This window comes from Lottia gigantea (assembly GCF_000327385.1).
Source record: "Lottia gigantea unplaced genomic scaffold LOTGIsca_521, whole genome shotgun sequence".
In the NCBI taxonomy this organism is placed as follows: domain Eukaryota; kingdom Metazoa; phylum Mollusca; class Gastropoda; family Lottiidae; genus Lottia; species Lottia gigantea.
The window spans coordinates 11,655-24,138 of record NW_008709785.1 but is presented as its reverse complement, the minus strand read 5'-3'; the positions used below and the strand labels follow the sequence as shown (position 1 = coordinate 24,138).

At 29.6% G+C, this 12,484-nt stretch overlaps 2 protein-coding genes across 2 annotated transcripts; one reads left to right on the top strand and one right to left on the bottom strand.

The window, feature by feature from the left end:
- Positions 1-1,778: 1,778 nt before the first annotated feature.
- Positions 1,779-4,182, bottom strand: LOTGIDRAFT_175882 (hypothetical protein; the record flags this gene model as incomplete). Its single annotated transcript, XM_009062672.1, has 3 exons — positions 1,779-2,459; positions 3,181-3,355; positions 3,950-4,182. 3 exons carry the CDS (start codon positions 4,180-4,182, stop codon positions 1,779-1,781), a joined length of 1,089 nt encoding a protein of 362 aa, XP_009060920.1.
- Positions 4,183-10,715: 6,533 nt separating this feature from the next.
- On the top strand, positions 10,716-11,087 carry LOTGIDRAFT_66110 (hypothetical protein; the record flags this gene model as incomplete). The annotated part of the gene is made up of 1 exon (XM_009062671.1): positions 10,716-11,087. A coding segment is annotated over one exon (372 nt), but the record flags the coding sequence as incomplete, so codon positions are not given.
- Between the last annotated feature and the right edge of the window lie 1,397 nt (positions 11,088-12,484).

The window sequence follows — 12,484 nt, the reverse complement described above, 5'->3', positions numbered from 1 at the left end:
TGTCAATAATGAGAAATTTAACCCGGAAGTGCCACGCCCACCTCAATTTTTTTTGAATACGTTAATTAATATTCAAAATGTTACCTTATGTTCCAAATGTCAAGTTCCTACATAATAGAGGTCAAAAGATATAGGTCAACAAAAGTCAACAAAGGTCAAAATCGAAAAATGAAAATATCCAAATGTTAAAACCCGTTCCTTTTTTGAAACTATAAAGCTGAAACAACTGAGCTGTTAACACAAACTGGCCAAAAGAATGAGGTAATTGTGTGCAAAGTCTCTTTTTGAACAAACGCATCCTATGCGAGTTATGCCCCAGCCCCAAAATGTAAACAATTAGTAATTTATCCCGGATGTGCCACGCCCACATAAGTTTTTTTGTCATAGGTGAATTCATATTCAAAGTGTCTAGTTGTATTCCAAATATCAAGGTTCTACTTTAAATAGATCATAAGATATACATACACCAAGCTCAAAAAGACGCAAATATTGTAAAAAAAACCTCAAATTTGAAAAATCACGAATTTCAATTTTGCTTTAATAGAACGATTGGTATATATCTATGTTAAGGGCATGAGAAGCACATTAGAAAACCGAAAAAATTAACCCTCTAGGTTAATTAGGTCACGTGCTAGAGCAGTCCAAAGTTGCGAATTTGGCTTTTTACGGATAGCTATAAAACCGGAAGTACATGTCGGAGGTCAAAGGTCAAAGTATCAAATGATAGCCAAGGTCAATGACCTTTGACCCTATTGCTGAAAGCAAAGTCCCACAAAAAGAATTGACATTTCGATAACAAACTTTGCTGAAAGCAAAGTCCCACAATAAGAAACAATAAGGAAAACATCCAAATATTAACGAGCAATGACAAATATTTAATAAACTTTACGGATTTACAGTTTCATTGGTTTCATTAATAATACAAATAAGAAACAATAAGGAAAACATCCAAATATTAACAAGCAATGACCAATATCTAATAAACTTTACTGAGTTTACAGCTTCATTGGTTTCATTAACAATATAAATAAGAAACAATAAGGAAAACATCCAAATATTAACAAGCAATGACCAATATCTAATAAACTTTACTGAGTTTACAGCTTCATTGGTTTCATTAACAATATAAATAAGAAACAATAAGGGAAACATCCAAATATTAACGAGCAATGACCAATATCTAATAAACTTTACTGAGTTTACAGCTTCATTGGTTTCATTAACAATATAAATAAGAAACAATAAGGGAAACATCCAAATATTAACGAGCAATGACCAATATCTAATAAACTTTACTGAGTTTACAGCTTCATTGGTTTCATTAACAATATAAATAAGAAACAATAAGGAAAACATCCAAATATTAACGAGCAATGACAAATATTTAATAAACTTTACGGATTTACAGTTTCATTGGTTTCATTAACAATACAAATAAGAAACAATAAGGAAAACATCCAAATATTAATGAGTGTTTTTATATGTTCACATTATGGCACTGCATTATAATAAATTGATGGGAGCTTTTACCCTTAAATACAAATGCTTCAATTATAACTATGTACATAGGCACAAATAGGCACAAACCATTCCACTGACACCAGTTTGAATAACATGCATGAATGTGAAGAAAAGAACTTAAAAAAACCTGATTGAGTTGAGACATTTTTCAATCATTTATATCAATATCGATGATAAACATCTACTTAAAGCTTTTACTGTGAAAAAACAAATGCTTCAATTAAGAGAATCAATATACATTCAGCACATTGAAAACATTATGACTTATTTAGTTGTATTTTGGTAATGTGTCTGGCATTCATGCTAAACAAAAATCGATTTTTATCATCCAGTAAATAATTTTCAAAAGCAGAACTATCTGCAATTAAATTGGGTTGGTTTATTTCTTCGACAAAACATGTAGCCACGTCATTGTTTAGAGAATATGTACCAATAGTGTCATTAAATTCCAATACCAATGACCCGTTGACAACATGTTTAAAACTTTTTTTTCTTGAGGTCATCAGACATAATTTGTTAGAACATTTTATTACTTTAACTGTTGGATCATCCATGACATGGTCAAAATTGGGATCTCTTCTTTTGCAGTTAGGACATATAATGTCACTTTGAATAGACGCTGAATTAACAGTTCCTTCACGCATGTTATTCAAATTTAGTTTAAATTCTTTTGGAACTTCTATTGGTTCAGTCAGTTCAGCAATACAAGTATTAAGTTTTGTTGTTATTGATTTTTTATCTAAGTAATTTCTAATACCCACATTTAAGAATTCATAACTTTTGTTAACGTCAACTTCATCAATTAAGTGTTCAAATAAAGAAATACAAATGTGTGCAGTTCCATCATGAACAATTATTTCTTTTGTTCTTTTCTTCGCTCCATAGATTACAACAGTTGATTCATCTTGCAACTGAAGGACATTCGCCTTAATATTATACTGTAAGATATAACTATAAAGCATGGGATGACTTTCTTACAACGTACTATAACAAAGTGAGAAATTAGGTTGCCTGGCAACCACCAGAAGCTTTCTTTGAAGATAAGATTTAAAAAGATAGTTAGCCAGGCAAGGTAACATGTACACCCACCAGCAGTTTTTTTTGTTGATTTACGTGATCAAGAAAGGTTGTTGTACAAAACAGTTGGAATTACCCACTATTCTGTGTATTATATATGATTTTCAATGATTTAGTCTTGTGTCATAATTAAAATCAATAATGAATTTACTTTTAAAGTTTTCAAAAGCTGAAGATTTAACACCTCTTTCAAAAAAAGGGCAATAACCCATGTTCAATATTTTCCAAATAATTCACATTGAACATTTCTCATTTTGCTGATCTTAAATAAGGTTCCTTGTGACAACACCCAGTTTTATGAAAGTATTAAAGAATTGTTTAATTTGTTTCACATCGAATTGTTGATGGACGGACTGACATGGGGAGTGCCAAAAGTAAACACATAAACTGCACAATTGCCTGTAGTACGGTACCTATAAATAGCTCATTGACATATTGCAGGGCTGGAAGCGGACGTTAAAGTGCCAATAATAAACCAACCAATTTTCCTTTGAGTAAGTGCAAATACCTGTCACAAATTGAAACATCTCCAAATCCTGCCTTGATAGTTGACATTAATTAGATTGATGATTATATACTTACAGTTGCATGCATGTTAACGTTAGGGTCTTCAAGTATTTTGGTAATTGAGATAGCTTCTGCAACATCAGTTGTCTTTGTCAAAAGCCTTCTCTTGAAAGGAAGTTTTGTTGGAACAATTGTTATGTCTGAATTTTGATTGACAAGTATGTCAATATTTCTTTTTCCAGGGGAATATCTATAAAATATAGAGGTACCACAAAAATTAGAATGACTAAGTAGCATATGCCCACTAACTACGTTCAATTTATTTCAAATTTTAAAATCAAGTGCAACAACTTTGAGTTTTCTGAGTTTTGATCTCAATAGGTTTCGAAATCAAAGATAACATACGCCTAACAGCAGCTTTATTTGGGGATTAAGAAATATTTTTAAAATAGGGTTCCTCCCAGTGCCATAATACACAATACCACCAAGTTTCAAAGAAAATGAAGAATTGACTGTTTATAACCTAAAAATTGAATGTTTATTTTTTTAAAACAATTGCCATAATTCACATTATAGGCACATTTAAACAGAAATAGTCCAAAAAACTGTAATTTGGTGAACATGATGGTAAATCACAACTATAATGGATATAAATAGGCTTTATCCTTATATCATAACACACAAACCTACCAAGTTTTATTAAAATCAGTAAAAAATTGTGGCATCTACAGTGTTCTTAAGCTAAAAATTGAACACGTTTTTGAGGAGGGCCATATTTCTGGTTAATTTTATCAGATTTCGCTTATTTTCAATAGGGCAAATTGGAAAAGGCTAGGCTACTTACTTGATTTGAGATAATTTCACTGGACTACATAATTTTTCCGCATTTTGAAAATCGGCAAACTTATTAGGGGAGAAGCACACCACTTTGTGAACACTTGATTCTTTTTGAAATTTGCAGCAGAAATATTTGGACTGATTTTTTGTAGATTGTTTAACTTCTTCCACATCATGCAAATAGCCTTCTGCTTCTTGGCAAAAGTCTCTCTTATCGGTATTCTTTCTTTTTTCTGCCATGTTGATAATCTGCATATTAAAGAAAAAAAATGCTTAAATAAATTCACAAGTGCAAACCACAAAGTTCATAAAAAGAAACAAGCAGAAGTCCATCAGGGTGCATGGACCCCCATCCCGCATCCACCAGTTTTTTCAAAGTTTTCATACTAAATTAATATTATAAATCTGCTGGTAAATCGCAGATGTTATTTCAATTTGGCTTTGGGCTTCTTACTTGGCTTGAGAGACAAAATGAAAAAAAGGGCAAATATTCTGTCAATAAACGTGTAACTATCTTGTCATGCAGTCAAATTGTCTGATGCTGTGACGGGGGCTAAAAAAACTGGAAAAATAGAAACATAAAACTTACAAAATATTCAATCCTCGTATCCGTATACTGTTTTTTTTTTCACGTATGTCAGTAATGGCGGGAAAATAGCCTATAACCTTGACCTTCAAGTACTTAGAATATCGTGCTGCTTATTTATGTATTACCCCAGTTACGGTTAGTAGTGCCACATTATAAGAAACAAAATACGGACATATTATCGTATAAAATTATTGAATATTTCACTATTTATAATAATATTTCAAGTAGTACGATCTGTCCAAGTTTCTACCAGGTCGAGTTATCGTAGGCGAGTCTGGATAATCGAGAGATATTTTATAACCGGAAGCGTGCCTTAATCGTTTTTGTTGTATTCCGAAAGCGTGTTTCTGGTTGAAAGAAATTGGAATTTACGTTTTGGATACACTTTTACTGTAGAGTTTGTGTTTGGCTGTGCTATTTTTGTAACATATTTGTTAGGAGTTTGAGGTAAGAATTTACTTTTTGTGATTATTATTGCTAATATCCATGAAAATAAAGGAATTTGGCTGGATGTTTGATGCATAGTCAAACTCAAAGTGATTTCCAACAGGTTTGACTCTTTGTCTGATGTCTGAAAACGAGTATATATTTTTAGTTTCACTAGCATATTGTTGTGGACAATTCCTACATGAAATTAGATAAATTACATTTGAATTGTCACATGTCAGGTGCTCATGAATTTGAAACCTCTTATTAGTAGTGTGTTCAGTCCATTTGTTGTTTTTAAGCTAGAACAAATAAGCTCAAAAGACACAGCTATTTTCGAAGGTTAAAATGCAGTTTACAGATTTAGAATATCTCAATTAGGCAAAAAGTTATGGCAGTTTGAAGTCGAAAAATGGGGGGTGATTTTGTCTAAAATGCTCCTTCTTTGCTTCAACAAAAATGTCAAAGGTTGACGGCACAAAGGTTGCATGTAGTATGTATTGGTCGTTGTGACAACCTTAACTGGGCGCTTTGACTTGAAGACAAAATGTACCATTTTGTTGTAATAATTCATGTTTTCGGTTTGTGTAAATGTTAATCATGGTTTATCATTTTTTTTTTCAGGGTGTGATATTTGTTTTTGCAGATTGATTTTGTAAGTCAGATTTATAGTAAAATTATTTGTTATCCACTGGCATCATTATAGGTACCGGTTACAAATAGATGTAAAATAAATACTGCCGCATTTTGTTAATGATTTTCATCTTCATTAGGTCCATTTGAATTATCCCCCTTTATTTTGTTCTTCTGTGTAGAGTGTATAAAATACGTGTTTTCGGGTTTGTCACTGGACATTTAGTATTATTGTTTTGTCATTAGAAAAATTATTCAGGGAAAACTACTTGTGGTAAAAGGTTTTGCTTTATGATCGAATTAATACAAGTTTTATATGGATTTTGTACAATGGATTTCATTTGGCATTAAATATGTTTGAAGACTTTGGGTTCAGCAATATTTATGGATTATTTATGGATGCATTGGTGATCAACAACAGATAATGAAATAAAGTGAAATTTAATGCTCCTATTGTACATTTGTAAATATTTGAACAGGTAGCAATATTGAACATAAGAAAGTAAACAAGATGGTGTTAGTCTAAAATGAAACATCCGTGTGTCAGTGCATCTGTCATTTGAATGGAGAGACTAAATGGTCTGGTCTAGATGTTTTAAAGTCCCAGTATTATCCCTATTGTTTTTTTTTTTTTCAAATTGAATGAAATTTAATAATGTGTTGCAAAAGTACTGAGCTAAATTGTTACTTTTCATTTTGTTACACATGGGTGTATTGAAATACGAATTGTGCTGTAGTTATATGTTGTTGAATGTTTGCTGATGCAGCAAGGTTGATCAGACTGCATTAGGGGGTATTAAGGTAAATGTACGCTTTCTATTTATAAATTTGTAAAATTGGTCATGGATTATTTTATGTTATTTCAGGTTTGATCAGTTGTTACAGTTAGATTAAGTAAGTGTGATTTTTTCCAAATTAGGTTTGATTGCCAAGGCAACAATATATTTTTAGCAATTAGATGTACAATTATGCATTTATTTAAGAATATCATATAGCATCATTTGCTTCTCTAAGATTAAAAAGTCATTTTTTCTGGTTTGCAAAAAAAAAAAAAAAAATGGAAATAGAAATTATTCAGCAAAAACTGCTTATGGTTTAGATTTTGAATTTGCTTGTGAATTTTAATTTATAAAAGAGTAAAAAAAGTAGAAAGATATTGATTAGTGTTGGAATTGGCAATCTTCTGTAATATAAACACAAAAACAAGAATATTTAATGAAATTATTGGCTTGAATTAGGGCTGCAATGATTCACTGATGAATCGATGAATTGCGATTGTTTCCATATTATTGATCCATTCTGTTTGATAAAAATAATCGTGACAAATGACACTGAATCTTTGTGCGTGTAAGAAATAGTGTTGAAATAATTGGTTGTGGTAAGTTTTTTCTGTTGTGATACTGATGATCTTTATTTCATTTAGGGTCTATAATGATTGGTGTTACTCATGTCTATCAGACTGGTTTGTTTTTGATGGTCCAATTATGTACAATGCTTGTACAAATGTAGAAGTTACAATTATTTTGAGTGTTGTGTTATCATCCTAGAATGAAGTTACTGAAAAATAGACAAATAGTTTTGCATACTTCTTTATTCTTATGGATTATTGCTGTGTTTTTGAAAGCATGATAAATTTTAGCTGAAAAAAAAAACAGACCTCAAATGAATGTGTGTGTGTTTAAATGAATAAAACATTGGATATTTTAATAAATAATTGTATTTTTATATATTTCAGGATACTTGGTAAGTGTTATAAAATTTTGAAGCTAAATGATGCATAATGAAAAGAAAAATAAACAACCCAAAAAGGTGAAAGTTGATGAGGACTTTTTGCTGAATATAGAAATATACTGTAATGATTTTGTTTTGAATAATTGTGTTTCATTTTAAAATACATGTATGTGTGAAATTAAATAGTTATTAAAATTGTATTCATTTAGTGTGTTATTTGTAAATGAAAGTATTTTGGAGAAAACATTTTACTAAAAGAGAAAAATGATATCATTTTGCAAATTAAGTATTAATTGGTAGCACAATATACTTGGCCCCCATACTTTTCGTGTCACCCTTTCTTAATATTATAATGTTATTTTTAAAATTGTTGAATATCTTCTGCAAGAGCAGACCAAGTTGGACCAAATCTATTCAGGATTTAAAAAATTCCACAGTCAAGTATTCTCTGTCCATCCATTGTGAATTGGATTAAATGACAAAAGGCAACGTTCTTATCGTTGCACAATAAGACACATGGATTTCACCCTATTCCTGCACCCATGAAATTTTGCCTTCGACCCTCTGCTCTATTGACGACCTATCTTCGCTTAAACTTTGGTCCTAAAATGGGTATTAGAACAATAATATTTGCTCTTGGATTCACAATTTTGAAAGTCTGAAAATCTTCCAAATGTAACATACGTAATAATAAACTCGCTCATATGGAAATACTTACAACTGAAACTAGATCATTCTTAAATTATATTCTTTATTGTGAACTTTTTCACAATTAACGATGCTACATGCAGTCATTCCTAATATGACTCTAATTTATTTCATTGAATATGAATCAATAATATCAATCTTCTGTAATTTTTGGACATTATTTAACCAATAACTGAAATTAGGTGTTGATTTTGGTAATAAATTTTCAGATGTATAATTTTCTTTTTCAGGCCAGAAAGATAAACAGATATTTAGGGAAACTGATCAATCCCTATCTGAACATAGTGATCTTGTGAAAACTTGTGAAAAACTTTGTCAAAAACTTTGTCAAAACTTGTGAAAAGCCTTGTCAAAAACTTTATGAAAACTTGTGAAAAGCCTTGTCAAAAACTTTGTGAAAACTTGTGAAAAGCCTTGTCAAAAACTTTGTGAAAACTTGTGAAAAGCCTTGTCAAAAACTTTATGAAAACTTGTGAAAAGCCTTGTCAAAAACTTTGTGAAAACTTCTGAAACGCCTTGTCAAAAACTTTGTCACGCTAACCATTCAGAAACTATTTGTATAAGTGCATTAATATAGTTCTTTTAGAAACATTAACAGAAAATCTGACTGTTACTGTATTATTCAGTTTACATTATCTACAGAAATCTGTATTATAAAGAAATCTTGTTACTTCAGAGAGAATCCGTGGAAAATTTTAGCAGTATGGGTCGTTCAAAGAAATCCAAATTTATTTCATTAGCTAATTTGAAGAAGAAAAAAGTAAGTAATTCTGTTAAAAGCTCAGATGATGAAACAGAAATTAAAGCATTAAGTAATGACCATGTTTCAAAAGTGAATGTGATCTCAGACAAATCAAAAGTCAGTAAACAAAGTAAAGACAAATTAACAAAAGTAGAAGAGTCTGAGTTTTGGGCAAAAATTTCATATGAAGAGGTAACAACACCTGTAGAAAATGCTGTCAATAGTATCTGTAAAAAGGAAAGTAAACAGGTGTCAACAAGTAACCATAGCAGGAAACCTGAAAAAATATGCATATTCGGTAATTTTCATCAAGGATTTGTTCAACGTTATTTTTATTCTGCTGGAAAGCAGTGTTTACCGAATTCTCTTTTGTGTATTATTTACAGGAAAATAAAGAACATAAGATTATGGAATAGTTCTGTTCTAGACAAAATTCTCGACCTGGGAAATGAATACTATAAATTACTTCAATCTCAGCCTAATATACAACATGATTATATTATGGTCAGTGAATTGATAAGAACTGTTGAAGTTGAAGGTAATTTTTTTCATTTAGAAATCTCTGATAATCCAGAAGTTGGAATTATAGATGCTAACAATTATGTTGCTTTACGCCTGTACGAAAGTTTTCAAACATGTCTAAGAACATATGAGTCTTGTTTTGTTACTTTTAATAGAAGTACTTTTGCTATTATGAAACATGATGATAGTTATTTTGTGTTTGACTCGCATTCAAGGAACAATTTAGGATTATTGTCAGAGGATGGCAGTAGTATTCTATTAGAATATAATGATATCAATGATTTATATGTACATTGTTTAAATTTAAGTGTATCAATGAATTTGAATACGTTAGAGCAGTATGAAATAACTGGTATTAATGTTATTATGATGGGTAATGAGAGTAATGATCCAATTAATGAAGTAAATAATTCTGTTAATGATAGTGACTTTATGCAAGTTGATGATTCAATTGAATCAAGTAGTCGATTGATTGATAATGAAGAGGTATTTATAACTAATGTAGAATCAAATGATTTTATTTTTAATCCAATTAGATCCGAGAAAAGAAGAAAGTTATGTGAATTGTTAAGTTTACCTGCAGATTACTTTGTTGATGTGGCTGAGATTTGTAAACTGACAAAACCTTCTAAAATAACTGAAATCAAACGAGATGGTAATTGTTTGTTTAGAAGTTTATCATTTGTTCTTTCTTTATGTGAAAATAATCATAGAAAAGTAAGACTTGCTATAGTTAACCATATAAAATCAAAAGCAGATTTTTTCACATCTTTATTAAGAGAACAGTATCAATCTATTGATGACTATATTAAATGTTCTAGAATGAGAATACTAGGAACATGGGGTACAGAATTTGAAATATTGGCAGCTTGTGATTTGTTACAAACAGATATATATATTTTTACTAATAATAAATGGTTGAAATATCCTGTATTACAGATTAACAATAGTTATACACCTGAGGCTATTTATTTACACCATAAAGATGAAAATCATTATGAAGTGGTTGAAAATGTTAAAAGAAATGAACCTATTATAGTTATTGATGATAATGTAGATACACAACTATCAGGTAAAAGAAAACATTCAAAAAAGAAACGAGGTAATAGATGGAGATCTATTAAAAAGCGAACTAATTATTTTCAAAACTATAATTTAGTAAAGAAGGAACTAAATTCTGGACAAAAAGTCAGATCAAACTATAAACTTGCATTTAGAACCAAAAAAGAAATTAATAGTTTGAATAAAAGGAGGAGAAAACAATATCAGATTAGTTATATTAAAGCTCATTTAAAAAGAAAATATACAAATCAATTAAGGTCTATACTACACACTCAATATGAAACAATACTAAAACCAAAACTTGAACACAAATATCAAGATGTATTAAAACCAAAACTTGAAGACAAATATCAAAATGTATTAAAACCAAAACTTGAAGACAAATATCAAAATGTATTAAAACCAAAACTTGAAGAAAAATATCAAAATGTATTAAAACCAAAACTTGAAGACAAATATCAAAATGTATTAAAACCAAAACTTGAAGACAAATATCAAAATGTATTAAAACCAAAACTTGAAGAAAAATATCAAAATGTATTGAAACCTAAACTTGAAGACAAATATCAAAATGTATTGAAACCTAAACTTGAAGACAAATATCAAAATGTATTGAAACCAAAACTTGAAGACAAATATCAAAATATGTTAAAACCAAAGCTGAAGGTCAAATATCAAAAAATCTTGAAACCAAAGCTAAAGAACAAATATCAAAAAGTCTTAAAACCAAAGCTCAAGGTTAAATATCAAAAAGTCTTAAAATGGGAATTAAAATGTAAATATATAGATGAAATAAAGTTAAAACTGAAGCAAAGGTATATGAATGAATTGAGAATTAAGATTTTAAATAAATATAGAAATATGTATAGAACTAATTTACAGTATAGAAATAAACAAAAACAGAAATCTAGTAATAAATATCACCAGAATACTAAATATAGAGTCAAAGTAAACAAAATGAGAAATAAAAGACGAATTGCCAAAAGAAAAGAAATAAGTAGTATTGATAAAGTTATTAATCAATTTAAAACTGATACTTCTGAAGGTCCTATTTATGTTTGTTCTGTTTGTAATAGATTATTGTTTAAAAATCAAGTTAAAGAGTGTCAAGAAGAACTTTATGAAAAGAAAAGTAAACTAGTAGAAAGATTAGCAAAGAAATGTATAACTAAAACTTACTATCATATTTGTGATGATGAATGTTTAGGACAGTGTTGTTTGTCTGATAATTATAAAACTCTTTGGATATGTTTAACATGTAATAAAAAGATTCTACAAGGTAAAATGCCGGCTGAGGCTGTTGTTAATAACATGGATCCTGGTGCATTACCTAATGAACTGAAATACTTAAATCAATTAGAGAAACACCTGGTATGTAAAAATATTCTATTCTTGAAACTAGTTAAAGTCTGTCCACAAAATGATAAAAAGTTATTAGGTGAAATAGTTTCTGTGCCATCAAATTTGACTGAAATGAGCAATGTTTTACCAAGATGTAAAAATGATGATGAAATGATTCGAATTAAACTGAAAAAGAAAATTTCTAATAAAGGATATTATGAATTTCAAACAGTTACAAAAAATCACATAAAAAATGCACTAAATTACTTGAAAGATAACAATGTTTATTATCATGATGTTACTCTAAATGATAGTTGGGTTGAAGAACAAGATAAACAAGATGAAATGATAGAAGATAATATATCTGTAAATGTAGAATCTTATGATTCAACAGTAAATGTAGAATCTGATCATAAGTCTAATAGTGATAGCGAGGATGATTTACCATTAATAGATGATAATATAGGTAGATATACTTGTGATTCATTAGGTGGAACATGTTTACAATCTGTTGATGCTTCTGCTGAAGTATTGAATAGTTCTGATAAGATATTTTCTGTTTCTCCAAGTGAAAATAATCAACCTGTTAGACTTTTAATGGATAAGTCAAACGAGGCGTGTTCTTTTCCTTATTTGTTTCCTAAAGGTAAAAATACTTTTTTTGAAAATAGAGATGTTAGAATAACACTAGGTAAATATTTAAAGACTAGATTAATGTCTGTAGACACTCGTTTTGCATCATGCTCAGATTATTTATTTTATGGTCACTATATTTATGAATTACAACA